The following is a 27,625-nucleotide window of genomic DNA, read 5'->3' as shown; positions in this document are numbered from 1 at the left end:
TTTCATCTTAATGGGAATTGCAAACAATTGTCACAGAGAAAGATTAGATGGCTCAATTGCTAGAGCAGATTCATCCTGAACTGCCTTCTAGTGTTGCATACGTGATGGAAGGCTCCAATTCTTTTAGTTTAGGCACCAGCACAGCAAAACAAGAGAGGATAAATGAACGGATAAATGAAAGCAAGTCAAACAAGCTGGATTTATGGCCCAGATTCAGCAGAGTACTTAAGAGAGATGGGATTACACACATGCTGCAGCTAAGTATATACTAGAGTCCCCTTACCTCCACCAAGGTAAAGTTTTTAGCTGCTTATAGTAACAAATGAGTTGAAAAGACAGATTAGAAAGAGGTGGTTTATCATTTCCCTGTATGTTTGGCAGTGCTTTGTATCCAGGCAGCTTCACCTGGTTGTAGGTTTTGGCACAGCAACAGACAAAACACATTTTAAAAAGGCTCACGATTTAAAAAAACCCACCAGAGTACTACAGAAATCAGGTCAAGCACACTCCATTAAACTCCTTTGAATCGGATGAGGTTCAATAAGGATAAGTGCAGGGTCCTGCACTTAGGATGGAAGAACCCAATGCACAGCTACAGACTAGGGACCGAATGGCTAGGCAGCAGTTCTGCGGAAAAGGACCTAGGGGTGACAGTGGACGAGAAGCTGGGTATGAGTCAGCAGTGTGCCCTTGTTGCCAAGAAGGCCAATGGCATTTTGGGATGTACAAGTAGGGGCATAGCGAGCAGATCGAGGGACGTGATCGTTCCCCTCTATTCGACATTGGTGAGGCCTCATCTGGAGCAGTGTGTCCAGTTTTGGGCCCCACACTACAAGAAGAATGTGGATAAATTGGAGAGAGTCCAGCGAAGGGCAACAAAAATGATTAGGGGTCTGGAACACATGACTTATGAGGAGAGGCTGAGGGAACTGGGATTGTTTAGTCTGCAGAAGAGAAGAATGAGAGGGGATTTGATAGCTGCTTTCAACTACCTGAGAGGTAGTTCCAGAGAGGATGGTTCTAGACTATTCTCAGTGGTAGAAGAGGACAGGACAAGGAGTAATGGTCTCAAGTTGCAGTGGGGGAGGTTTAGGTTGGATATTAGGAAACACTTCTTCACTAGGAGGGTGGTGAAACACTGGAATGCATTACCTAGGGAGGTGGTAGAATCTCCTTCCTTAGAAGTTTTTAAGGTCAGGCTTGACAAAGCCCTGGCTGGGATGATTTAATTGGGGATGGGTCCTGCTTTGAGCAGGGGGTTGGACTAGATGACCTCCTGAGGTCCCTTCCAACCCTGATATTCTATGCCCAGATTTCAAGGTGACAATACTTTTAGCAGCTGGGACTCATCTACAGGGCATAAACCACTTCCCCATACACATCATCTTGGAAATTGGGGATAACTCAGGGTCCATCAATCTCACTACTGCTCAGAGGAGCTGGGTCTTGCCTGGTGCACTTCCCTGCTTCTTATGCACCTTCAAAATTATTAATATCAGGGAAGAGTCATTTTGAGCTTCAGCTAGCTGTCTTAAGGCAGGCCTGCCTACAATCACTTGTAATTGGTTAGTGGTGTCTTCACTGAATGAAGTAACGTAACTCATGGATTGGCTTGTAAACCATGATCGTTAGTGGTAGTCTTTGAGCAGGTCTGGTGCGGATGTAGGAAGATCTTGGATGTTTACCACAGATAATTTCCTGGATCTACAGTGTAAGAGTAACTTGGTTTAAGGTTAGCACCTAGAAATGCTTAGAATTTTCAAACCACCTAGATTTTAGTGGGTAGTTTAAGCCACAAAGGTGGTAACCCTAGAACTAAGTCACTATGGGAAAGTGTACACAATCCGTGCCCTGCTTTAGCTTTTCTGCTGAAGGGTTGTTAATTTGGCCCTCTTCACAGCACAATACCATTGTGTAAAGGGGTGGCAAAATGGAGCTAACCAGCTCTGAATAGAGTTGATGCTGCACAGTTCATGCTTGCCTCACATTGGGCGGGTCACTTAGCATGTCTGGGCCGCTGTTCCTCCTCTATAAAATGGAGATTCCATTGCCCTACCACACTGGGTGTTGAGGATAAATACATTGAACACTGAAACACTCCCACACTACAGTAATGGGGACCAGATAAGAACCAGATTGCTTGGGTGTGTTGGCTAGTACATTCTTACTCAACAAAACGAAGTAAGCCAGTTTTTAGTAATCTGAAAATGTTGCCTTTAATCTGTACGAGCAATATACAAAAATCCATTCTCCTAGTTCATGGCACGTCTTTGCAGCTTCTATTGCACCAAGTATTAAATTAAAAGAGACAGACATTTGGTTTGACAGGGCAGGAGCCCCACAGAGCACTCTGAAGTAGGAAGGGAGAGAAGAGAAGATCCCTACTCAGTTTCAACAGAATCCAAGGGAAATTAGGGACATCTGGAGCATTACTATGGATGCAAATGCTACAGGTCATGTGACTCTTCTAATAGTCAGGCACTGCAGATGAGGTAAGACCATTGGTAAGTCAACAGATGGATTGAATGCCCTCCAGGGAGGGTTAAGGTATCACCAGAAAGGAACTAGAATTAGTGCACAGTTAAAGATAGGGGAAGCCTCCCTGCCACTTACTCAGACCCAAGCCTGCTTTTGTTACCATGTGCAACCTCCAGCCAAGTGTTTACTTTCAATGCCATTTAACTGCTATGGGGGTATTTTCTCTTTACGTTTACTGGAGGAAGGTATTGGACTGGTAGCATTAAAGAACAATTGACCACATGCTCAACCGGCATAGTTTGGCAATAATTGCTTGTCTACACTTAGTGCTGTAGTGCATAATGAAGATAGGAGAGTTTCCCCATTGGCATAGGTACTCCACTTCCCCAAGAGGCAGTAGCTATGTTGATGGGAGAAGCCCATAGCATGGTCTACAGTGGGGGTTAGGTCAGTATAACTAGCAACAGTTATACAGACATAGGCTTGGTTTACATTACCAATTTAACTCCATTAAAGTCAGTGGAGTTATGCAAGTTTCCACCTGCTGAGCTAACCCTCTATTCAAATAGGTATATCACAAGGAGCAGCGGCAGTAAAAGCTTCTGACAACGTTTGCTAAACTTCTCTTGAAGGAGCACCTCTCAGACTTCAAAGGAATCAATATTCATTCAGTCTCAGGCCTCAAAGTGCCCATGATGATAGCATCTTTCTAGCAGGACTCAAACGTATTCATTTCACCTAAGCCACTAAACTACCATTGGTAAAGCTGTATCTGCATCCAGAGAGATCTAGAGTTTGAAGTCTCCATATACCACTGCCTATCCTGAGCTATTTAAGTCCCATTCTAGCATTAAGCCCAATGAGTTTTGTACTAAGTAGCCACCTTGATAAAACCAGAGGATTCTCAAGCTGCAGGCTTCTTGAGATGGTGTCTGCTACATGGATGGGAACTGACCCTAATGTAAAATGGCAAGGGAAAAAATTGCTGAGCTCATCACCCCACTGCAAAGACACCCAATGCCATGTAGCACAGTTAGCTCCATACCAAAGAGCTCGACAATAAAAGCTGTAAGGGAATGAATTGGACTCATTCTCTGCTCATTTTCCTGATGATCTTCTCCCTGTAAAGGCTATTCACAGCCTGCCACTTAGAGGACAACTGCCAAATCTCGTTTAGCCAACAGGCACAAAAGGAAGTTCCTGGAGGAACAAAGTACAGGGAACTCCCTCTGTCAGAGATGTTCTAGATTTTAAAGGGAGGAGAATTTCCATCAGCCAGACCAGAGAGTCTGTACCACAGAGGGCAGGAGAGTTTGGGACCCTCAACTACTACAGGCTGGATTTCTTGGCACAGCTTGCTGGAGTGAAGTTGAGTGCTTTAACAAGACAATCAGCCCAGTGCAGCTTGTTTAATTCATTTACACTTACAAATGAAAGCATTTTCTATTGCATATTCCGTTTCAGGTACCATAGTTAAGTATCTGAATGTATGATCACTCTTCCCCTCCCACTAAAGATCTGATAGCACTGCATGAAAAAGCCAGCCCAGTGAATCTCTTCAAGAACAAGGTTGGAATTGCAGGGTCAATGATGGAGGAAGCTTCTGTGCTTATGGTAGAAGCTATATTTTCTTTCCGAACCACTTCCTCCCTACTCCTCATCCAGAATCGGATGGACAAACAATCCTCTAATCAGCTCTGACTCAAGAAAAAGCTACATGATTCACAAAGAATATCAAGAATCCAAATCCTAGTTATACAGCTGACGAACCAGCATTGTCACTTCAGCTCAGACATTTGTCTAGTCACTTACAGAAGCAGGCTCTCCTCCCTATATCAAAACATAGTGGGGCTAAGCAAGGAGGCAACCTCTTAGTGACCTGTAGATACAACCTTGCTAAAGCATTTTCCCCACTGCTGTAAATACCTTTTATTTGCTGCTGGTTAAGTGACATGCCCTTTGTCAGATTCACTTTTTAGCTCCCCCCCCACCTCACTAGCAATCAGAGCAGCAAAGTGCAAAGTTGCTAGGTGTTAGTAATCACTTCTGGAGTCTGTAGCCTAGTTGGAACAATGACTTCCAAAACTTGGACTGATCTGCCAGTAATGTACCTCCTGACCGGTTAGATGCAGCGTCACATCTCTCTAAGCAGAAGGGCTACTTTTCATTATATTTACTACCACCAAGTGGCTTTTTAAACTCTAAGGTCAGAGTTCACAGTTTTACTTTTCTACTGCAACCTTTAATATTGCTGGCATGCCAAATAGAGCACCATTTCTTCTAGTGCTTCAAATGTTACTAATATACAGTAAGAGGAAACCAAGAACCACTTAAGAGATTTGCCAATTAAGCTAAAAGGACATGTGTATCTTTCACGTCTATACATGTAGGATGATTAAGACATCTAGGATCACTTTTCAAACTCAAACATTCTGCTTAGACTTTATTCTGAGTAAGGGGCTTCCCCCCCCCATCCTTCACTTTTTAAACTTAACTCTTGATGCAGGTCCAAACACTTAAGTGCTGTCCAATGCTCCAACCCATCAAATTAAGAACTATGGAGTTTGGCCCTATTTTGGACTCTAGTGCTGAATGCTCAGGAGCAAGGTCGAGGATGGTCCAAACACCAGCACATCTTTGTTACTATACAATAGCAATCTTACACCTGCTTATGGTAAAAGATTATCTTCTTAAACCTCACCAGATTGGGTGAATCCACTCGGCAACGTAGGGAATACATTGGCATCCCCCTGCTATTATTGGAGCAGCATTGTCAGAAGGGGAACTCAGTTGCCAGCAGATCAGAGCATCTCCAGACTTAAGAGTTCACCCTCTCTGTGCAAAAAACACAAGCATAGACCCAACCATCCCCATCTCCCTGCATTTTCCCATCTCCTCTAATAGTTAGCAGCATTTAGCATCTGGCTTAGTGCAAAAAAAGCAAGAGCAGCTCTATCTGGACTATAACTTGCTATCAAGTTACAAGTGGAGAGGGAAAGATATCTAACATGTCTGGTATAGCATTTGGCTGATTTAGCTTTGAAAGGGATTTGGGAATTTTGTCCTAATCTATTTTAATTTAAATAGAGAAAGAAAAGTTCCTGAGTTGGGAGCAGTTAAAATGTTCCTGCACAGTAATTTAAAATAACAGCTCTTCCATGCTTGAGCTTTGTAAAATGTAGTCAGAGTTAACTTAAGTAATATTGTGAGATCTCCAAGCAAAATTCACACAAGGTGTGTTGGGTGATGGATCAAGGTTGAATAGACTCTGTTTCAGGAATAGTAAAAAGTGTCGGCATTTTCACTTTGCTTAACCTTGATTGCCCAGCTCTCACAAGCTTGGCTGATGCTCTTTAGTGTTACTGAAGAGTTGTTCTTCCCACAGCTGGAGAACCAAAGAGAACCCCACGGAAACATTGTTTAAAAATAGAGGGGTGTTGGGGAATCTGCTTTGAAGATGGTTTTGTCTGAAAGCTCAGTGCCCTTTCTATCAGTCTTATTTGCCATTCACATATTCCATCAAAGAACCCACAATACTATCAGTCATATGTTCAGAGCTGCAAGGGTCTTCACCAGGGTGACTTGCGTATCCGAGTCCGTCTCACTCCTGTTGTTGTCTGCATTGTTACTCCTGTTGGCCAGGACTTTCTGCCGGTGCCTTTCTTCCTGCCTCTTCTTCTTCTCTAGCCGCTGCTGCTCCTTCCTTTGTTTATTGGATACCTTAAAAGGGAAGAGTCCAACAATAAATACACTTTCAAACACCCATAGGTAGGGCCCTACCAAATTCATAGTCCATTTTGGTCAATTTCACAGACATAGGATTTTTAAAATCATAAATGTCATGATTTCAGCTATTTACATCTGAAATGTCACAGTGTTGTAGTTGTAGGGGTCCTGACCCAAAAAGGAGTTGTGGGGGAGGTCACAAGGCTATTGTAGAGGGGGTTGTGGTATTACGACCCTGACTTCTGCGCTGCCGCCTGCAGAGCTGGGCCCTGAGCCAGCAGCCGCCGCTCTCCAGCCGCCCAGCTCTGCAGGCAGCAGTGCAGAAGTCAGGGTGGCAACATCAGACCAGGCCACCCTTACTCTGTGCTGCTGCTGGCAATGGCTCTGCCTTCAGAGCCGGGTTCCCGGCCAGCAGCCGCCGCTCTCTGGCTGCCCAGCTCCAAAGGCAGTGCAGAAGGGTGGCAATATTGCACCTCCCCTAAAATAACCTTGTGACACCCCCCACCTGCAACTCCCCTTTGGGTCAGGACCCCCGATTTGAGAAACACTGGTCTCCCCCATGCAATCTGCATAGTATAGGGTAAAAGCACACAAGATCGGATTTCATGGAGGGAGACCAGATTTCATGGTCCGTGATGCGTTTTTCATGGCTGTGAATTTGGTAGGATCCTACCCATACGCCCTACTCAAGACAGAGGAATATGCTGTTCTATAGCACAGGGAGGAAAACAGGATGGTATTAAAGCACAAGGCTACAAACCAGAGGCCTGAATGTACACACATAGGCACTCTCCCAGGACTTTAGCATCTTCTCATTTGAGAAACAAGAGGCCACATGTTAGTGTAACATTCTTGTTCCCCTTCGTCAGAAGAGCATGGCCTGACACAGATCAGATCCCAGCAGTACAGCTAGCAAGTTCAGGGAGTGCATTTCTTGCAGCGATACAGTAAGTTTGTATACATGGGCAAAATGTTTCCAGGATTAAACCTTAATCAAGTTCACCAGAATGTCACAGTTCCACTGAACCTGCAGCTGACCTGCTCCCAGCCCTCCAGATAGATACCTTTGGGAAATGTTTTTTGTTGGTTTGATTCTCTTCATCTGGACTAGCCTGTGTCTTGTTGTTTTTTGTTCCATCCTGATGCAACCCCCGATTTCCAAATATTCTGGTGCCACTTCCATTCTCCTTCCACAAGGCTGAGCTCTGTGACTTCTGACCTTTGGCCTGGGTCTCACATTCCTCTTCAGAATCTATCAAGGGAATAGATTTCACTCAGACACTATACAATCCATCTCTTGGTTACAGAATGTCACTGGGTTCCCAGTGGGCTTTCTGCAAGGCTTTAATTTAAGAAAGTGGCATATACTGCTTAAACCACTTAGCTAGTTATGGGGCTGCTCATGGTAACCAATTTATGGAGCCCACACTTTTTTTTTTTGGGAACCCTCAAATTTCACACCCGTTGCATGGTTCAAAAGAGGACCATATATATATACACACAAGAATGTACTTGATCCTTGTTGCCTTTTAGTAGCATGCTTTTATTAACTTTGTGGTGAAAATATCCTCAAATATACCTAAAAGTCTCAGGTGGAGGGACACCAGAGGCCTGAGTGCAATAGCAGGTTTAGAATAGATTAGAATCAATGCGATCAATTAGTAAACACTGAAAATCCATTTATCTGAGGGACTGAATAGCATCAGTAATCTGAAGTGGAGCCTTATGACTGTTATGTCATCAGCACAAACCCAGCGCAGGTTGGTTGGGACTAGCTGCTCAGTGTCCTGGATGAAATCAGTTGGTGGGCTCACTCAAGTTTCTAGCATAGTCACTGAAACCAGCTTCATAGATGGCCCCACCCTGGAAGCCTCAGCTGAGTCACCAAGCATTGATCAGAGTAGAAATTTAATCTTATCCCCTCACAGGTGATCCTTTCAAGCTGGGGCTGAGGCACCCTGGTGGGACATGCGAGGAGAAGCTTGCACTGCTACTGCCAGTGCTACGCATGTCATGTGGATAAGGAGAAAACCTTTGTCTCCAGTGCCCTCCTGCCAGCATTTCTCAGAAACACAAGAGTATTTAAAAAATCCTCCATTTACTTACAGATTCTTTTCACTTCATTCACTTGGAGAATGCCAAATATTGCAGAGTCAATATCATAGTTCTTCACTTCCAGAATCTGGACGATTAAATCAACATCCTAGCCGCAAATAGAGATATTAATATGTGGGATAGATTTGAACCCCTCAGACCTGTTAAACAATTATCTACATGTTCTAGCTAAAAGCAAATCTTGGTTGGGAAATTCTTATAAATTTACACCGTTCTAGTTTTCAGTAGGGCAGAGTAAGTGACAAATCTGATTTAAACTCAGCAGCCGAATCCAAAAACTCTGACTGCACAGTCAAGCAGACGAGTGCTGATGTGCTAAGGTATAGCCCGCATGATCTAAGCACTTCAGAGTACTGGAGAATCCCTGTTCTGTCTGTATGTACCCCAGCACTATGGAGCCCAATTCTTGGTCTGCCCCTAGGAGCTACTACAATACAGATAATAATCTACAGGGACAGTATGGCTACTAATTACAGCTATTTAACAACGATGGCCAAAGTGACTAGGGATTTTGGGTGCCCACTTTACAATACCTTAAAGGGCCTGAATTTCAGCGAATGGGTTCTCGGCACTCTCTGAAAATCTGGCACCTTCAAGGGGCCTCAAGCTGAACACCCAAAAAAAAAAAATCCGGTCATTCCTGAAATACTTCACCTGTAGCTAATATATGGGTAGCATGACGCGTGTCCCTTGAAAGTCCTGACCAGCGATTTGCAGCTCTGGTGCTGAAACTGCTCAGCAGCACCAGCCCATGACCCATTTGCAGGTCAACTTTGATGTAATAAGAGGCGCCCTCCATTGAGTGCATCACTCAGAAATGAAGATTAGACAAAATACTGACCGAACACCCAGTTGCATTACAGACTTTTTGTACAGCATCTTCCACTTCATCCTCTAACTCCTCTTCAGATTCGGCCTTCTGTGGCCTGATTTTCTCCCTCTTATTAGATTCATTTTTACACAGCATCTGCAATGACAAGGAAACCATGAAAAGTACCAGCACGGGTCAAATCAGGGTCCCCTAGCATATGAAGATACGGTCATTTCAAGACATGACAAAAGGAAATCTAGTGCTAACCATTGAACTTGGCTAGAGAATTAAATGCCTTTGCCTGGAATGTCCTTTATTAAAAACAAACAAACACACACCCCACAAACTGGATAATTTTCCATTGTCATTTCCACTGTTGCCCGAGTCTTGCATTATACGGTGAAAAGCTTCTGATGCTGTAGGATTATGTATAGCAAGCAGACTTCAAGTACTTACCCTCACTTAGAAGGTGCATCTTGTAAAACTGAATGCACAGTGACTCCGGGACAACACACTCTAACCCTCCATAGTTAATGAGGGACAGAGATGGCTCTAGGGTAAGGCTGTTTCACCTTTATCTCCCCCCCCCGGTTTTTTACATTGGAGGTGCACGCACATCACGTGTTTACATGATTCAAGGACATTTGGGCACTCTGCACTGATCAGAGCCAGGACTAGAATTCAGTAGCATCCTAGTCCTGTAAATGTAGAAACTTTCTCCAACAGCCTGCTAAGTGGACATCACCAGCTATAACAACTGGGGGACATTTTTTACACCCCAATGCTCAACGCCAACACCGTCAATGAGAGGGTGCCGCATGCACGCGCACACACCATCGAAGACCATCACTTCTGACACAGTCAATCAAATCGAGCAGGCAGATCCCGGAGACCCAGACTCTAGTTTGATGCCCACACCAGACCAGAGGAGATTGTTCTGTCATCACCGACCTCTGTTTGAAGATGTGCGGGGGCTTCAGAGTTGTCATTTATTCTCCGCACGCTATCGTAGTGCTCGCCATACCGATAGGCGATGTGCAGTTCCCTTGCGTTGCTTTTATCCGTGCCTCGAATCTGAGGAACATGGAGAGATTCCCAAAGAGGCCTTGAATTTGAATCAACTTTACATTCTGAAGAGCATTTGATTTTTTTTTCTTTTTCTTTTAATCAAGCAGTGCTCAAGACCAATACAAAACATTGACCTAGGAAACTACCTAGATAGCTAAGACCTTTAACTAAAGAACATTTAGGCAGTAGTCCAGATGTACTTAAAATAATATCTATAATATGCAAGCTCTAGTACTAGGAAGCCATATCAGCTGCTTGATTCTTACGACTTTAGAAATGCAGTGCTGGTCAATTTTTGCTCTTTACTACTACAGCAGGCCTAGAAATTAAAGAAAACGAAAGTTCTCATTTGTGCCAGCCAAAGCTTAGCAATATCTGTAGAAAAGACACCTAGCCTGGGAATTAGCTGCTTCTAGGGATGTAACAGCTGCTAGAATAACTCAAGCTCTAAATATAGGAAGGCACCCTGATATTTTAAGTTACTTAAACTTTTTTACATAAGAGGTTTAAGATCCCAACTCTGAAATGGAATGCAGAGAATTAAATCCATTTTCATAACCAAATATTTATAAGTCAGCTCCTCCTTTACTTACTTGCCAAATCAGATGACCAATACCCAAAGCAGCACAAAGAACGCTCGCTCCTCCATGTTTCTGAAAGCAACTAAGGGTATGTCTACACTACAAAAATGTCGATTTTAGAGAAGTCGATTTTTAGAAACAGATTATACAGTCAATTGCGTATGTCCACACTAAGCGCATTAAGTCGGCGAAGTGCATCCTCACTACAGCGGCTGGCATCAACTTACAGAGCAGTGCACTGTGGGTAGCTATCCCACAGTTCTCGCAGTCTCCACCACCCATTGGAATTCTGGGTTAAGCTCCCAATGCCTGATGGGGCAAAAACATTATCGCGGGTAGTTTTGGGTACATGTCGTCAGGCCCCCCTCCCATCCTCCCTCTGTGAGGGCAATGGCAGACAATCGTTTCACGCCTTTTTTCCTGGGTTACCCATGCAGACGCCATACCACAGCAAGCATGGAGCCTGCTCAGCTCACTGTACGTCTCCTGGGTGCTGCTGGCAGACACGGTACTGCATTGCTACACAGCAGCAACTCCTTGCCTTCGCGACAGACAGTGTAGTAGGACCGACAACATTGCCAGGAGCACCCAGGAGACGTACAGACCTTGGTGAGGTCGAGCAGGGGCACCTGGACAGACATGGCTATCCTCCTCTTAGAGCACCGAATGGGAGCCAGATACTCCAGGTCATTCTCTTCTTTAAGTTTCATCTCATGGAGACTCAGTCCTGCCTGGAATATCATGTGAGCTGGAGGCTTCTGCCTCAGCCTGCTCTCCCAGCTGGTAGCACCGTGCGGTCACGCCTACCCCTTGCTCCCATGGCTCATGAAGCCTGGACAGTAGTAAGGAGCAGTTCAACTATAGGCTGAGCAAGTGCAGAATGGTGGTAGAATGTGCATTTGGACATTTAAAAGCTCACTGGTGCTGTTTGCTGAGTAGGTCAGACCTCAGCGCAACCAACATTTCCATTGTTATTGCTGCTTGCTGTGTGCTCCATAATATCTGTGAGAGTAAGGGGGAGACGTTTATGGCGGTTAAGGTGCTAATTTGTACTGGAAATAGACCTTGTTAGGGACAGCACCTTAAACCAAAGGAGAATGGCAATGGCATCATTAGGCACAAAGCAAACCCTGTAACTCCATGTGTAATATGCATCTCAAAAAGCATTTTTTCCAAATGAATCAAGAGGGCTGATCCAAACCCCAACGGTGTCAATGGAAAGATGTCCAGTGACTTCACTAGGCTTTAGAGCAGACCAAAAATGATTGAGAAATAAGTAGAGTGGGACGCGTTGAATACTTTCTCTACCAGGATTTTCTCAGGTTGGTTGCTTTGTGCTTAAGATGTCTCTCTTACAAGTCAACCCCCATCTGTTCTATTGCTGAGACCAAGGGCTCAAGTGAAGCATATAAAATAAACTCCCCTAAAGACATCTCTCTGAGGCACAATGGCAGTTGTAGGGAGAGATCTACACAGCTGCCCCAATATACTTGTTCTGTGGTAGGGGACTTCCATCACTGGGGCTGTCAACTAGCACCTTTCATCAGCACTACATTCAGTCACACAAGACAAGGAATCTCATCATAACCCCTGTAGTGAGGGCACTGAAAATGGTCATTGAATGAGGGAACACTCAGGCAGTAATTGTTGAGGTGATACATGATGTACTGATAAGAGTGAGCACATCAACTTGCACAACCAGCTCAAAACAATAACCTGAGTAACCTCTCCATGAGCTCCTGCATAGTGGTTGCCTCTACATGCTCTGAGAAGCCAAGTACAATAGAATCGCAGAGTTACAAACATCTCGGGAACAGAGGTTGTTCCTAACTCTGAACAAAACATTATGGTTCTTTCAAAAGTTTACAACTGAATATTGACTTAACACAGCTTTAAGACTTTATTATGCAGAAGAACAATGCTGCTTTTTTTTTTTTTTTTTTTTTTTTTTTTAAGTATTTTACATTTAACACAGCACTGTACCGTGTTTGTTTGTTTTATGTGGTCTCCCTGCTGCATGACTGTGTACTTCCGGTTACAAATGAGGGGTATGGTTGACTGGTCAGCTCATAACTCTGAGGTTCTACCACAGCTGAGCATTATTCTTGCTGGATTCGTAACTAGCTAATTTAGCATAATAGTAGAATGCTTTTTCTTTAGTATATGTGGGTTAGCTACCTAACTGTCATCGAAACTCTCTAAATGCACCTTTCTACTTCTGAAATCCATCCAACAGTTTACTTTACAGCATGCTGGAGTGCATTTAAAATGCCAATTAGACCTTCCAATTTATAACTTCTCTGACTCTGCAGTAGACCTAATCTATGCATTTTGTTGTACTATTTGTAAAGGAGGGCTACTCCTTTACCTCCACCTCACTAAAGCACAGACATACAGATGAATGATCCAGGACTGAAGATCCACACTCACATGCTGCTCCTCTGAATACAGAGGGGGAAGGTTCAGTATGGATTCATTCACTATGAGAATCCATACAGATAGCTCATTCTTCTGTCATCTCAGACTTTGCCAACCTCCCAAGGGAACTGTTTAACAGATATGCTTGCTGTTGCATTACAGAGGATTGAGGCAAGCTAACAAAGAGCTCTCTCAAACATCTCAGTCCCTGCATAGTCCACGTTCTTATGCTGGTGACATTTACCTGAATGTCATTCAAAATACCACTAGCAAACACACAGTACATGGTAGATCCTAACAATTCACTGATTTCAGTAAAACAGCAATGTAAAGCAGCAGTAGCTTTCAAAGCAGTTCAGTAGGACACAAATCTTAGGAAATACATAGAGAATTCACACAGGGGATCAACCCAACTGATTTCTGCACATCCCAGAAGTTCTACATCCATGTAGCTAAACCAATACTGCTTTGGCCAGTGCTAATTTGTCCTGCAGAGTTACTGCAAGAAGTTTATGGTTCTATCCACTCCATGTCACCCACAAAAACACTAACTCAGTCTGCACTTCTCCAAAACACCAACTAATGGAGCTTCACACACAACAGGCATCAAAGGGCCCTGCCACACCAACTCCTACATTAGGATGACAGCCTTACCACACTTATTTTCTAACTCCTAAAGCATGTCAGCACCAAGAACCTTCCCCAACCTTAACTCAATCTAATATCAAAACACATTCTACACATACGCCTAATCCTCAGGTGATGTAAGTCTCACTCAATGGAGATGTCAGTTTACACAAGACGATCTGGCCTGACATGCCTAAGTTTCAGATGTTCAATCGCTATTTATTAGCCAAAATTAGAGTGTCTTATCCCGCTCCTCCTTGCTTACATTTTGGGAGAAACTTTGCAGGAGGGAGGAGGGAAGCAAAGAGCCACTCAGCATCATTCCAAAACCCAGCCAAGAGTAATTTGAAAAAGAAACATCAGACATCAGCAAATTTAACACCATCTGTATTAGTCAGCATGAAGCCAGGCCAAGGTAAGAAAGTTCAGCGTTGATTCTTACCTGCCACAGAGGGGCATTGAGCTGATGAATAACCACATTCATTTGATTGTTCCTTGCAAATGCCACAATAGCATCATTGCCAGCAAATGTACCAGGCTTCGCCAAATTGGCAACTAAAAAAAAATAATTCAAAATGGATGCAGAAAAGGTTAGAGATTTGAATTTCACATCTACAGAAACACTGGTGGTGAAAGAGAACCACACCTCAGCAACAAGCCTGACAGACAAATGTGATTATTTATGTTGGAATTTGGCCATAACAAAGATCAGGAGGGTCTTTAATCACCATAGAAAATGCTTCTACCACAACAGTCTTCCCTAACACATGTGAGGTTGTCAGCTCAGCAGTAACTCAGAAAGAAGCATGCCATGTAACGAGTCACTAAAACCGTTTCCTGTATCACCTGTGTGTTAGGGCCTGTCTACACAACTCGCTGGATCAGCGGGCAGCGTTCGATCCAGCAGGGGTCGATTTAGACGTGGTAAATCAACCACTGAGCACTCTCCCATAGACTCCGGTACTCCACCAGAATGAGATGCACAAGTGCAGTCGACAGGAGAGCGTCAGCTGCGAAGACACCGTGGTACGTAGATCTAAGTACGTCGACTTCAGCTACGCTATTCACATAGCTGAGGTTGTGTATCTTAGATCGGCCCCAAGCAGTAGTGTAGGCAAGCCCTTACTTAAGGGTTTCTCCAGGCTCGTATAGCAAAGTCTAAATAAGGCTCTGTTTTTGCTCTTACGTAGAGTTAGCATTATATAATGTTATACAGCAAGGCTTCCACTTAATCTGAAGTCCTACTAAAACCAAGCAGTTTAGGGTGAGATTTTCAAAGGAACCCAAAGAGTTGGGCACTCACTCACTGAAATTCAATGGGAGTTGGGTACCTAACTCACTTACAGTGGGTCTACATTGCAGCTGCATGGTGAAATTCCCAACTCGGGTAGACATAGGTGTGCTAGCTCTGATCAAGCAAGCACCTTAAAAATAGCAGTGTGGCGATGAAAGCACAAGCAGCGGCTTGGGCTAGCTGCCTGAGTACAACCCAGTCCAAGATCCTAGGTACATATGTGGGCAGCTAACCTAAGCCACCACCCAGGCCACTGCAGCCACACATACATCTATCCAACCTGGGAATTATACCTCAGTGCTACAGTGTAGATATACCCTTAGGCTTCTTTGCCTCTCCAAACTGCTCCCGTATTTGTCCACATACCAAGACCAATTAGCAGCTCGCCTTCCTGGCTGGCCTCCCACCCTCCCCTAAAGCCTTGTTGGTGGAAAACTCTTGTGTCTACAAATTGCATCTGAAGAATGAAGCTCTACTCTAAGGTAGCTTTGGGTTGGGAAAATGGAAGGGCGAGAGGTTTAGCTAAGGGATAAATTACACAATAACTCCTTCTGCCAGGATCCTACAGTTTCCATACCATGTCTCTCAAAGGGAACATCATCCTCCACAAAAGGTTCAAAATCTTCCCTCTGCTTTATCATGTAATCCACTGTTTCCTGGCGGTATTTGAGGTGATTTCTGGAGTGCCCCTCAAGCTGGTCACCAAGGGCCCGGAACAAACAGTTACTGTAGAAAGACAACACTTCAGAATAGTCTGTTTGCCATGTATTTAACATTGGTGAAAGGTATCTGATTAATGCTGAAATCTGTGATTTACATATAGGAACAGTGCAGTCATGGCAGCAGGAAAGTAAGCTTCCCTGCACGTCATGCCTGTAGTGAGATGAGCACAACCTCCATGTTCACTCAGCATCTCTACTGAAACTGTAAGTGTTTACCTACTAGCAGCAAGAGTGTACTGCTTTTACTGAATTAGTCACCTATCCGCTAAGAACAAGATAGAAAACCACTGACTCATGGGCCAACAACTGTCCTTGAAATCAGGGGGATTTGGGCACCTAATTCCTTTAAATCGCTTCAAAAATCCCAGCCAAGACAAAGGATGGGATGCTACAAAGAGCAAGTTATTGAATAGCGACACTTTCCACACAGTCAACTATTCTGTTATCCCTTAATGCAGTAGTCACCCCCTACCCGAAGGGTTAACTATAGGTATATTTTAAAGAATTGGGATGTTCTCTAACATGATAATCTCTTCAAGGGGTTGAGTCATTCAACCTGCCCTCCTCAATCAAGTATATATAGTGACATTGTGTCTTTAGCATATATATGTATAAGTTACAAAAACTGGATTATTTATCAGGTGAGAGAGCATTCAACTGCTATTCAAAATACAGGTAACAAGACTGATGGGAACATATCAGAGATTAAAAAGTTAATGACACACCTAACAGGCACAGGCCAATGTAAAATATGAGGGTCAGTCCACCATTGAGAGCCTAATGTCCAGCTACTGGAACAGAAAATGGGACTGAGATTCCCAACACTGTGATGTCCCGGGACCCTGGTTCAGGGGCCTCCATCTTCCAGATCTGCCTTTAGCCAATAAAAATAATTTGATAAATTTGATAGGCTGCCCTCCCCAGACAAAGGACTCCTGTAGACACTAGAACGCACGCTCTCCCAACCTCTACCCCTGTGCTTCTGATTTTTGAGGTGTCTCCACACTTGTACCTCTGCCTCAGCTTGGATTCTGGGGGGTCTCTCCCCTTTCGATCAACTCCATTCCTTGCCTCTGCTGCAGCTCAAAGCTTTCTAAAAAAAACTCAAAAAACTGGCAAGAATCTTATCAGTTTCACTTTACAGTTTCACAGTTGCAATACTGTCCTCTCCTCTTGTCATCAAGTGGATAGACTACTACCTCCTAGTTCTACAAGGCAACCTACACGCACCCTCACTTAGTCCTCAGCCCCTATATGTGCTGCATTAACACTTCCTACAAAGCTGCAGAATTGAAGCAAGTCCAAGTAATTTTCAGTATTGTTTTTGGAGAGTACAGGAACCACTAGGTTCATGTTAAAACAAGGCAGCGTCCTTGTGGCACCTTAGAGACTAACACATTTATTTGGGCATAAGCTGTCGTGGGCTAAAACCAACTTAATCAGATGCAAACTTATGCCCAAATAAATCTGTTAGTCCCTAAGGTGCCACACGGTCTCCTCGTTGTTTTTGCTGATACGGACTAACAGGGCGACCCCTCTGAAACCTAGGTCCGTGCTGAGGCACATGGGCGGCGCGAGTGCTGTGAACCTGGATCAGGGAAGCCAGCGCGTGTGGTGCAGAGGAGCTGGAGGGTGGGGTCAGGCTGCCAGGGGTGGGTGAGGGGGCTGGTACCTGGGTCAAGGGCCGTGTGCCCAGGACAGCAGGAGCCGGCGGCCTGGGCTGCACCCCAGGGCAGCGTGCCCAGCGCAGGCGGGCACAGCTGGGTGCCCGGGCAGGGGGCGTGGCGCAGCGGAGGGCACGGGGGGGGCGTAGTGCGCGAGGGGGCCCGGCAGGGGGGCGTGGCCTCGCCTCCGCGCGCTCACCCGTCGCCCGGCACCTCGCGCAGCTTGAGGCCCAGCGCCTGCAGCTGGGTGCCGAAGCTAACGAACTCCTGGGCCGCGCCGCCGCCGCCCTCCGGGGGGGCCCGGTTCCTGCGCTCCTTGGCCAGCGCCCGGCGGGCCGCCCGCTCGTCCCGCTTCCGCTCCGTCTCCGCCTTCTTGCCCCCGCCGCCGGGCCGCGCCTTGGCCGCCTGCCTGCGGGACATGACCCGGCTGCTGCCCCAAGCCCCCAACGCTACACCGGCTGCTGTGCGGCCTGCGCCGGAACCCCGCCTCCCTGGCCGGCTTCGTCCCGCCTCTGTCACGTGACGGCCTTTCTACCGCTAGGACCATAGAGCGTGCCCAAGACGGGCCAGAGCGGCTCCTACTCAACCGTGGTCAATGGGGTCCGCCATCTTCAGGAGGCTGACTCGGGAGAGAGGACAGGAGGCTGAGTTTGGGGGAAAGGAAGAGGCTGAGCCTGGTGCGGAGGAGTGGAGGGGGGAAACTAGGGAAAGGGATGCTAAGCCTCAGAGATCAAGGGGGGCCTGAGCCTTGGGGGTAGGAGGCGCAGAAGCTGAGCCTGGGGGAATGTGGGGAGAGAAGTGGGAGAGGAGGGCTGAACTTGGGAAAGGAGGAAGGGAAATGTGAGCCTGGGTCTGGGGAGAAGGGGAGACTGAGCCTGATTGGTGTGACAAGAGTGGAAGGAAGAAATTGTGCAGAGAGGAAGGGGTGGGGGATGCTGAGCCTGATTGGGGTGGGTGGGAAGGGGAATGGAAATCAAAATAATTTAATATCATTATTCATTAATCCTTTATCTTCTTGAAGGAAAGAATTTCAAATCCACTCGCTTCTTTCACTCTTAGACGCTACTGGGCCTCTTTTCACAGGAGTCCATCTGCCTGGCCAGACTGTAGATAAGGGCTCTTGATGCAAGCCTTTGTCCACTGCACCTCCCTTTGCTGCTCTAGATATCCATAGTTGCTACCTGCTTTGATACCTTTTCTCAGGTGGGTGTTGGAGTTCTTCCCTTCCTGATCTCCTTTTGCAGCTATGATCATATAGCATGAACCACTTTGGAGACCTGGCTATCAGCCTCTACTTCATCCCTAAAATATTGCCACAAAGCATAGTTTGGTAGAATAACAGATTAATGAAATCCATGTGAGAGAGAGACTTGAATGCAAACTGTCCATGAGATGGCAGCAGAATAACACAGTTTGTGGTGTGATCCCATGATACTGGTGCTGGGAACATAGGGCTGTTAAGAGTTAGATCCAGGGTGTGAGATGAGAGTTGTGGATTAGCGGAGTTGGTATGGAGGTAAATACAAAGTCCCACATTAAGAATTTCATTTCTACCAGTAAAATGCTGTTTATCATCATCATGCTCAATGAGCAGCTTGTTTCAATGGGCTGTGAATCAGGCCCTTAATGCATCAGCAGCAGCAGCTTTAGTTAATAACAATAGAACACCGCATTTTAGGACCAGCTTTTTCAGGTAGCTATTTTACACCTGAACAACTCCCAAAACATGTGCACAAGTTGGCTAAGTATGAAATTGTACCTTGAAAATCCCTTCTTATATGTTTTACAAATATTAACTAAACTTCACAGTACCTATAGGGCATGAGTATTTATTAAGCACACAGTTAGCATCATTTTGGTGGCATTCATTTTGATATACATTGCCCAGTCAACATTAAAAAAATCTAGCTGGAACTCTCATGTGCAATTTAGTTGCAATACCCAGAGTGCATACTAGAGTATGAGGCCATTGACTTGGAAACCTAACAGTCCAATTCAACATTTTCCTGTGTCCATGAGCCAGTTGGTATTAATGATTTTTTTCTAGTTAGTTTTTTTTGTTTTATCTGCACAGCTGAGCCTGGGGAAGCACAGCTATGGCAGGAAAGCATCCTTCTTCCCTTTCCTAGTGAATAAGCAGATACTCACTGTTGTATTAATTTAGATATAATATATGAGCCAAAGGTGTTAAACAAGGTCCAGAGTCTGAGCTACAGAGACCCCCACCTGCTTAATACAGTGGAAACATAGTATAAAATTCAGACCAAACACTATGAATTTATTGATTGAAACACACAAAAGGAAAAGAATCAACACAAGGTAAAGAGCACTGATGCTGAAATTGATTGTGCAAAACAAACTTAATCAAAACCTATCCAAGTCCTTTTTGGAAATAGTGGATATTGGTTAAAGTCTCTTATTCTATCAAACAGTCCTTCTTGGTGCAGGAGGAAGGATTAATTCTGTTGTTCAATTCTGAATTGAAAATAATAGTCACTTTTGTGCTTTAGACAAAAAAGACAGACACAAAAGGGAGAGAAGCGATAGGATAGTAAAGATGGGGAAAATATTGCTTTTGTGATGTTCTCAGGATACAAAGCAGCTGATCAGTCATGGATGGATGCTTTGGGCTGGCAGTTGGCATGACAGCTCTTAATTTGGACTCCGACTCACCTCCCTGGTCAGGGACATCATCTTGTTGGTCTGGTCAGGTCCCTCTCATTCGCTGATCCTTCTCAGGCTGGGCAGACCTGGATGGCCCATCTCATCTCACAATGCTGGTGCCATGCATTACAGTTGATTTCAAGATCAGGTGAAAACTTGAGAGAAAGAGAGAGACAGGACAGTAGGAAAATGGAGGGCAGAAAGGAGCACTTGAGGGAGGGCAAGAGAGAGAAGGATCTCACAGGTATCATGTCGGGGTCGTCACTGATGCAGTGATGAAGATCAAGTGTCCCCATCCAAGGTCTGGTGTCACGGCAACAATCTTTCCACCACAGCCATGCTGATGGTAAGAGTTCTTGTTGTGTTCTCCCCCAGAGTCTCTTTTAAAGGGCCAAACAGGTGATGGGTGGAATAATCCATTCTCACTTTATTTTTTCCAGCAAATAGACCTATTTTCCAACACACCAGTTTGGTTCCTTGATTTCCAATCCTCCTCTGTGCCTCTTGTTTACCAGTCATCATCTTAACACAGTCCTTGAGTGGTATAATTTGACCCTTTCTGTTTAAATTAATTCAGTCTTTCTGCTTCCACCTTTTCTTAAACAGTTTTCTATAACAAATCATTGTGACAATTCATGACCCTTTACCCATTTTTCACTAGTTGAGCTTACAGTTAGGATAAATGTGTAGGCCCAGTTATCAGAATATCAACAAAGTGCAGCCTCCTGTCCTACTAATGAGGCCTCCCCCTAAGAGTTTTTTGTTTTGTTATCAATTTCCACCCCACGCATACACTTTGGAGGGCCCTGCTCTGAGCCAATGTCCTCCCAGCAAACAAACCTGCATTCTTGTGATCTCACCAACCTTTAGCTTCCATAGATCTGCTCCCCATACTAGCGGCTGACACCATAGACCTCTAGTGACAAGCACCCTATTATTCTGCCCATTTGTGAAGCCTTGCTGCTCCCCAATGTGCTATGTGGGTCGCTGTTGTCTGCCTGGACCCTTAGATGTCTTATTCCTCACAGATCCACAGAAACCTATGCAAGTGTTCCCCCTTCAGGGAGGCTCAAGAGGGGAGGTTCAGCAGCAAAAGTCCTTTGAGTGAAAGATGGGAGGCTGGATTTTATTAACTCATGGTCATTGTCCATTATGATCCTTGCCTGAGAGATCATTCTTATAAGCCTTACCCATGCTCTAAAACTTCCTCCCAAAATTAGCCAGAAATATGAGAACAATGATTGTGTCTCTTGCCAGAATCCTGAAGGTCACAGAGGGTGGATTTCTCTGTTTCCCTAGAAAGCTATAACTACAAGAAGCTTCCTCAGCTAGAAAACTAGCTGTCTATTCTGGAAGAGGGTTTGATAAAGAAAGCCTTCTGTAGTTTGACATCTAACTCTCCATGGATCATCTTGAACTGCACCACAAAATTCAAACAGAGTACAGTATATGAAAGCAGAGGCTTTTTATGCATCTCTAGAGCTTTTACAATCCCTGTTACGAACTGTGGGCAACAAAGGCATGATTTTTGATAGACAATTTCCCTTATCATGCTGTAACATTCTCAGTGGAGTTCCCCAGGCAGTATTGATGGCTGCTGTGCAGCCTTGAATGCTGTAGAAAAGGTCAAGGAGATGATAAAAACACAAGGACAAAAGGAGGAGGCCAAGCCACAGCTCAATCCTGAAGATTCTCCTGCTTAGGAGGCCAGAGAGAAACTTCTTACTCTTTTATTCTATTTAGTTCCTGATGAATATTCATTTACATCAAGCTCTCCAGCTCCTCTCTTCTCTTTCTTGCTTCCTTTCCTTTCTTTGTCTAATTCCCTCTCCTTCTCTTTCCACTCCTCTCCTTTGTTTCTGTCCCTTTAACCATGCTTCCACCCCTCAGATAATGCTCCACTTTGCCAGTCTCCGGGGGCCTTATCTGGAGCTCACTGAAGTCAAGAGGACTCCCATTGACTTCACTGGGCTTTGGATCAAGCCCACAAAGCCCTCCTTCATTCTCCTCTCCCAACTCTCTTCTAGAAGTGGGCAAAATTTTTCAGACAAAACTTTTGCAGAAAAACGCAGATTCCGGTCAACCAAAACATTTCACAAATTTGTGTTGAAATGAGAAAAAAAATCAGAAATGTCAAAAGAACCATGTCAACATTATCAAATTAAACATTTTTTTGAGCTAGATTCACAAGGGAATTTGGCATCAATCACAGAAACACAGGAGATGGAGATGCTCCTGGTAACCTCTAGCCTAGGGAATACGGTACTCGCCAGGGACATGGGAAACCTTAGAAGGACCCCACCACCTTGTTTTCCTTCTTCTCTGGTTGTTGTGAATGTGGTTTCTCATTTCCTTTGCTTTTATTAAAAATGCCCAAACCAAAATTTTTCTGACTGATTTGATTCAGTGAAAATTACATACACACCCCCACCAAAGAATGGGTTGGGTTTGAACTGAACAATAGTATTTATTTTTCAGAATTGGCTGTGAACCAAACAATCATTTATTCACACAGCTCTGTCCCCTTCTCCCGCTTCTCTCCATTCCTTTCTCAACCCCTTTTTGCTCACTCTATCTCAGAGATAAATGGCCGCCAGGTTTGGGGAGCTTGATTTCTTTATGCTTGGTTGAAAAAATATTGCCTCCATTCTCATCCAATCGACAGAACTTCTGACCCTGTACTCTAGCTCCCTACAGCCCTGGGTACTGACCCAGCTCAGCAAGCATTACTTTACAGGAAAGTATGATGGCATTCTGCAGAAATAGCCCCAATACAATTTACATGATATCCATGATATTGCAAGGTCTAGGGCTATTATTGTACAATAGTGTGATGTAAGTGGTGAGTTCAACTCCTGGTATGGTACTTGAAAGCATGATCTTTTGGCCACAGGTAAGACAAAATAATGGGCTGGGTGATGTGAAGTATGAAAGGCAGGAGGGACCCCTCATCTGTTATCTGTTTACCATCGTGAAATAGAGTGATCAGGACGTCTTTCACTCTGCTAAGAGCAAACAGCACTCCCACTGCACTCCGACCATAAAATATGCTTCCCACCTTGTCTGTGACAGCTGGTTCAAAGAACATCTGGCCATACACTACTAGTGCAATCATGTGCTGTCCCTACATCAATAACTCATGTTCAATTTATTTATCACCCCTGGACTCTGCACTTTATTTATTGCCCTGTTTTCTTATTAGAACTATGATGACCTTAGCAGGATTTGCCTGATATTTTCAGGACTGCTGCATTCCAGATGAATTGACAGCTGATTAATTTCTAGTTCCCTTTGTCTGCGAAGTTGATTGAAGTGACATTGTGTGATGGACCCCCAGGAAACGCTCAGAATGGTAAAAAAAGACATTGAGGCAGAAAAAGTGAGTCAATTCCCTTGGAATGAGCATTACAAATGTGCTGCATAAGCTCAGCCATGTATTCCTGCCCCAGAGCAGGACTGACGGGACAAGCTAAGGTTGCCACTAGTAACTGTGTGTCACAGGGTAACTGGTCCCTGTGAGTAAAACTGGGCCTAGCTCCCCTGTGTCAGAGAAAATGAGCCAAATCCAGCCAGTTAAAGGGGCCTGGGCTACACCTGTGCCTATAAAGGACTGCCAGAGGGCAGGAAATACTAGAAGTGGGAAGCTGCCAGGAACAAGGGCACCAGAAACCCCTGCGAGGGGTGACCTTGAAGCCTGAGTGAAAAGGAGTGAGTTAAAAAACTGGTTTCTGTTACTTTATTTGCCTGTGTTAAGAGACTAAACCTTTTTAAAGAAGACAGGGCATGATAGCAAGTGTTTGGAAACTAGGGAGAAGCCCTGCAACACTGTGTCTATGTGGATTTTCAGGCCTTGTCTAGCAAGTTGAATGAGTCTGATAGAGTGTGGTTTTATTTCTATGCTGATCTCCATCATCAGTACCCTCTTTTTCTTTGTGAGTGTAACAGATTCCTTGGCTTTTAAGGGTAGCCTAAAGGTCCAGCCATAACAACAAACAAGACCTGGGACTGTCTGGGATCCAATACATGGGGTGTCTCACCATAGCCTCAGTAATGCATGGCCTAGTTTCACCACTCCCAGCTCTCCACCAATAGGATCAAAGGGGTCTGTCCCATGCTTCTGGAGGCTTTGTGAGATTATTATTGTTTGGGATCCCACAAATCATGATGGTATCTCCAGTAGCCTAGGAGAAAGAAGAAAAGAATTGTGCTGTACTTTCTTCTCACTTACTCTGCTGAAAATCAGGAGTAACTCCATCGAAGTCAGTAGAGTTACACCAGTGTAAAATTGGTGTATAGGAAAAGAGAATCAGTTCTAATGTCTCTGTCTATAAAGATCTTTCTTTCCTCTTTTTTCCTGTGTTCTACATTGTATGTTGCATTAAAAGTCTGAAGGTGACTTTATATTCACTGAAGCTTGCTGCTTTATTCATAATTACTTTGGGTGACAGGCAACACGTCAAGACTCTCTGCATCTGAACTGACTTTACAAACTGACTTTTGATCAGCATTTCCGGGTTGGCAGATGGAAGGTGCTTACGTGCTCCTGGTAGCCATTTTACACTAAGGCTGCTGCCTAAGGCAGAAAATAAATGGTGGGGCATATTGAGGAATCAACACCACTGCTATTTACTCTCTTCACTCGAAAAAAAATCTTTTTTCAGAACATATCTGTTTCCAAGATCTGGGGAACATGTTAGGCCTGAGGAAAGGTGTGATCATTCCCCTATCCCGATGTTAGAACATCTGAAATGTATCCTGAACAGTAGAAGCAGCTCAGGGGACTATGAATAGGGCCCTACCAAATTCACAGTCCATTTTGGTCAGTTTCATGGTCACAGGATTTTAAAAATTGTAAATTTCATGATTTCAGATATTTAAATTTGAAATGTCATGGTGTTGTAACTGTAGGGGTCCTGACCCAAAAATGGGGTGGGAGGGTGTCACAAGGTTATTGTAGGGGGGTCGCGGTATTGCCACCTTTACTTCTGTGCTGCTACCTTCGGAGCTGGGCCCTTGACCTGAAGCCTTCACTCTCCGACCGTCCAGTTCTGAAGGCAGCAGTGCAGACGTAAGGGTGGCATGGTATGGTATTGCCACCCTTACTTCTGTGCTTCTGCTGGCGGGGTGCTGCCTTCAGAGCTGGGTGCCTGGCAAGCAGCTGCTGCTCTCCAGCCACGCAGCACAGAAGTAAGGGTGGCAATACTGTGACCCCTTTTGATTTAGATTGATTATTGAGCCTCACTGCTGTTGGTGTTTTCCTATCTCATTCTTTGTATTGTGTCATAGGCATACCCAGGGCTTTACACTAGATGAGCAGTGCCAAAAAAAGAGTAGTCCCTGCCAGAGAGCTCACAACGGGTTAGGATACAATCAAATGTCATGCAAATTCAGTGTTTAGATGAGGACAGAAGGGGGCTTGGCAAACATTCATCTTTCCATGTATTCGCTTTCTATAAATATACTCAAGGTGATAACATATTCTGAATAGTCATGCTTTTCATTTCTATAGTACCTTTCATCTGAGGATCTAGACAAAGAGTTTCTGGGAGGCATGTCTAGTACATGTTCTTTATCCCAGTTTTATACATGGAGAAACTCAGGCATAGAGAACTGAAGCAACTAACCAAGACCACCCAGCAAGTCAGTATAAGATGTGGAAGTAGAACCTGCTTCTCCTGACTTCCAGGCCCATGGACTATCCACAAGACTGCACTACATAATATCACTAATAATGCCATCAAGCTAATAACACAATTCGACCAACTCTGTCTCAGTCCAACAAAGTGGCATTTGAGAACTCATTGAAATTGCTTTTAAAAAAAACAAGTACTGCTTTTATGATTATAGTTGTTCTATTGCCATAGTCTGACCACCACAGCAGGACTGGTTTGTCATTTCAATTTTACTAATGCCACAAGGTCTGCTTCTTGGAGACGAATTGCTTAGTGATGTTATCAGGCATTATAAAATATCTTAGCCGTTAAGTTACTGATTAACACAGATTCCTGCCTTATAAAAACGTCACTGTCAGAGAGTCACTATTCAAACACACGTAACAGGAATAAAACACTGTATAAAGAGAGCCACAGAATCAGCAAACACTTTAACTGAGCAAAGCAAAACTGCACCAAGATCTTGCTCCATGGAGGGATCAATTGACAAGCTACACATTGAAAATGAATCAAGTTCTCCTGGACCATCAGCTGCAGAGATGGACAGACTGGGGTCCACAAAAGAAGCTGCAGACACAGACAGACTGGGGTCCAATAAGGAAGAAGCTGCAGACAAGGATTGTCCAGGCTCCTCTTCACCATCAGCCACAGAACTGAACAATCCAGATGCCTCTAAACGAACAGCTTCAGAAATGAACTGTCCAAACTCAATTAAGCCTCCAGAAACAGTAATGGACTCTCCAGACTCCTGTAAAGTATTAGTTTCAGAAATGGACCACCAACGTTCATCCAAAGCATTAATTGCAGATATGGACTGCCTAATCTGCTTCAACAGGTACAACATCTACAGGAGTCCTAAGCTCCTGGCTTGCCAACATGCCTTCTGTGAAGTCTGCCTCAAGCTCATCCTTCGGAACGAGGACAATACCTGGATGATCACCTGCCCTCTGTGCAGAAAACCCACTGTTGTGTTTGGAGGGCTTATCCGCACCCTTCTTGATAAAGAAGATATCATAGGCTGTTTGGAAAGCCCTTGTCCAAATGCTGAGATACACGTCTCTCCTGAATGGCTACATGACACCGGTGGTACTCAATCCAGCTGTGCCACTATCTTTGAAAACCAGGACATTCCCAGTATCAGTCAAACAGCTGTCCAAAGACTTGTGTTGCTCTTGCTGCTTATGGTGATCCTAATCATCGTCGTCCTCCCATTTGTGTACACTGGACTGATTAAATGGGTCCTCTGTCTTGTGCTTATGTTGGGGTTGATCATGTCTTTGGTGCTTTGCTGCAACCCTAATTTCAATTGCAGCTCTTTGGGGATTTCAGTTCCCTCAATCCACAAGAAAGAGAGCGATGTCATAGCCATTGCCTGAAAAGACTGGTGGGTATTATAGAGACAGCAGACTGGAGTTCTTTGTAAGTTGCCAAATGGGAAACCATGGCTGGTCATTACAATGTAGATCTTTAGCAACCACTGTTCTTAGAATAAATTCAAAACACATCCTTAAAGTATCCCAGTAAGGAGTAGCCACAACACACAATATTGCTTAATTTTATTATCTGACCTAGTGAAACATTTGTATTTAATATTTTTGATATGGGAGATACAATTAATAAGGATTTTCCTTGTTTGGGTTTTGTTTGTTCTGGCTTACTGCATTTTGACTTGTACTGCAGAATGTTTATTATATGAAATGCTTATCAGGTGGCTTCCTGGGAAGACCAGTATAACATCTGCCAGTGTGTTTGTAGATACTCTTCTTAGCTTGTGTATATTTGTTC

At 44.5% G+C, this 27,625-nt stretch overlaps 2 protein-coding genes across 5 annotated transcripts; one reads left to right on the top strand and one right to left on the bottom strand.

Moving 5' to 3' along the window:
• Positions 1–3,873: 3,873 nt before the first annotated feature.
• On the bottom strand, positions 3,874–17,991 carry OTUD3 (OTU deubiquitinase 3). Its single transcript, XM_084651430.1, has 8 exons — positions 17,704–17,991; positions 15,696–15,844; positions 14,267–14,379; positions 10,082–10,204; positions 9,161–9,286; positions 8,311–8,407; positions 7,269–7,456; positions 3,874–6,198 (listed from the first exon to the last, which is right to left on the bottom strand). The coding sequence occupies exons 1-8, from the start codon at positions 17,922–17,924 to the stop codon at positions 6,022–6,024; spliced, it is 1,194 nt and encodes a 397-aa protein (XP_084507556.1). The 5' UTR covers positions 17,925–17,991; the 3' UTR covers positions 3,874–6,021.
• Positions 17,992–18,034: 43 nt separating this feature from the next.
• On the top strand, positions 18,035–27,425 carry RNF186 (ring finger protein 186). Of its 4 annotated transcripts, none has more exons than XM_084651434.1 (4): positions 18,035–18,181; positions 18,588–18,707; positions 20,095–20,514; positions 25,678–27,425. In XM_084651434.1, exon 4 carries the CDS (start codon positions 26,311–26,313, stop codon positions 27,214–27,216), a length of 906 nt encoding a protein of 301 aa, XP_084507560.1. In that variant the 5' UTR covers positions 18,035–18,181; positions 18,588–18,707; positions 20,095–20,514; positions 25,678–26,310; the 3' UTR covers positions 27,217–27,425. The 4 variants fall into 4 exon arrangements, with proteins under 4 accessions (XP_084507560.1, XP_084507558.1, XP_084507559.1 ...); XM_084651432.1 differs by having other exon boundaries at positions 18,526–18,707; XM_084651433.1 differs by lacking the exon at positions 20,095–20,514 and having other exon boundaries at positions 18,526–18,707.
• Positions 27,426–27,625: the final 200 nt, after the last annotated feature.

This window comes from Lepidochelys olivacea (assembly GCF_965140295.1).
Source record: "Lepidochelys olivacea isolate rLepOli2 genome assembly, chromosome: 18".
NCBI lineage: Eukaryota > Metazoa > Chordata > Testudines > Cheloniidae > Lepidochelys > Lepidochelys olivacea.
This window is presented reverse-complemented; position numbering and strand designations above follow the sequence as displayed.

Excerpts from the sequence above, each read along its gene's own strand:
- OTUD3 (XM_084651430.1), bottom strand. The coding sequence starts at position 17,924 with ATGTCCCGCAGGCAGGCGGCCAAGGCGCGGCCCGGCGGCGGGGGCAAG. Across the intron at positions 14,380-15,695 it reads TGTTCCCTTTGAGAGACATG|TTGCCAATTTGGCGAAGCCT; the intron begins GTATGGAAACTG and ends ATTTTTTTTTAG. Across the intron at positions 6,199-7,268 it reads ACAAAAAACATTTCCCAAAG|GTATCCAATAAACAAAGGAA; the intron begins GTATCTATCTGG and ends TTCCCTTTTAAG.
- RNF186 (XM_084651434.1), top strand. The coding sequence starts at position 26,311 with ATGGAGGGATCAATTGACAAGCTACACATTGAAAATGAATCAAGTTCT.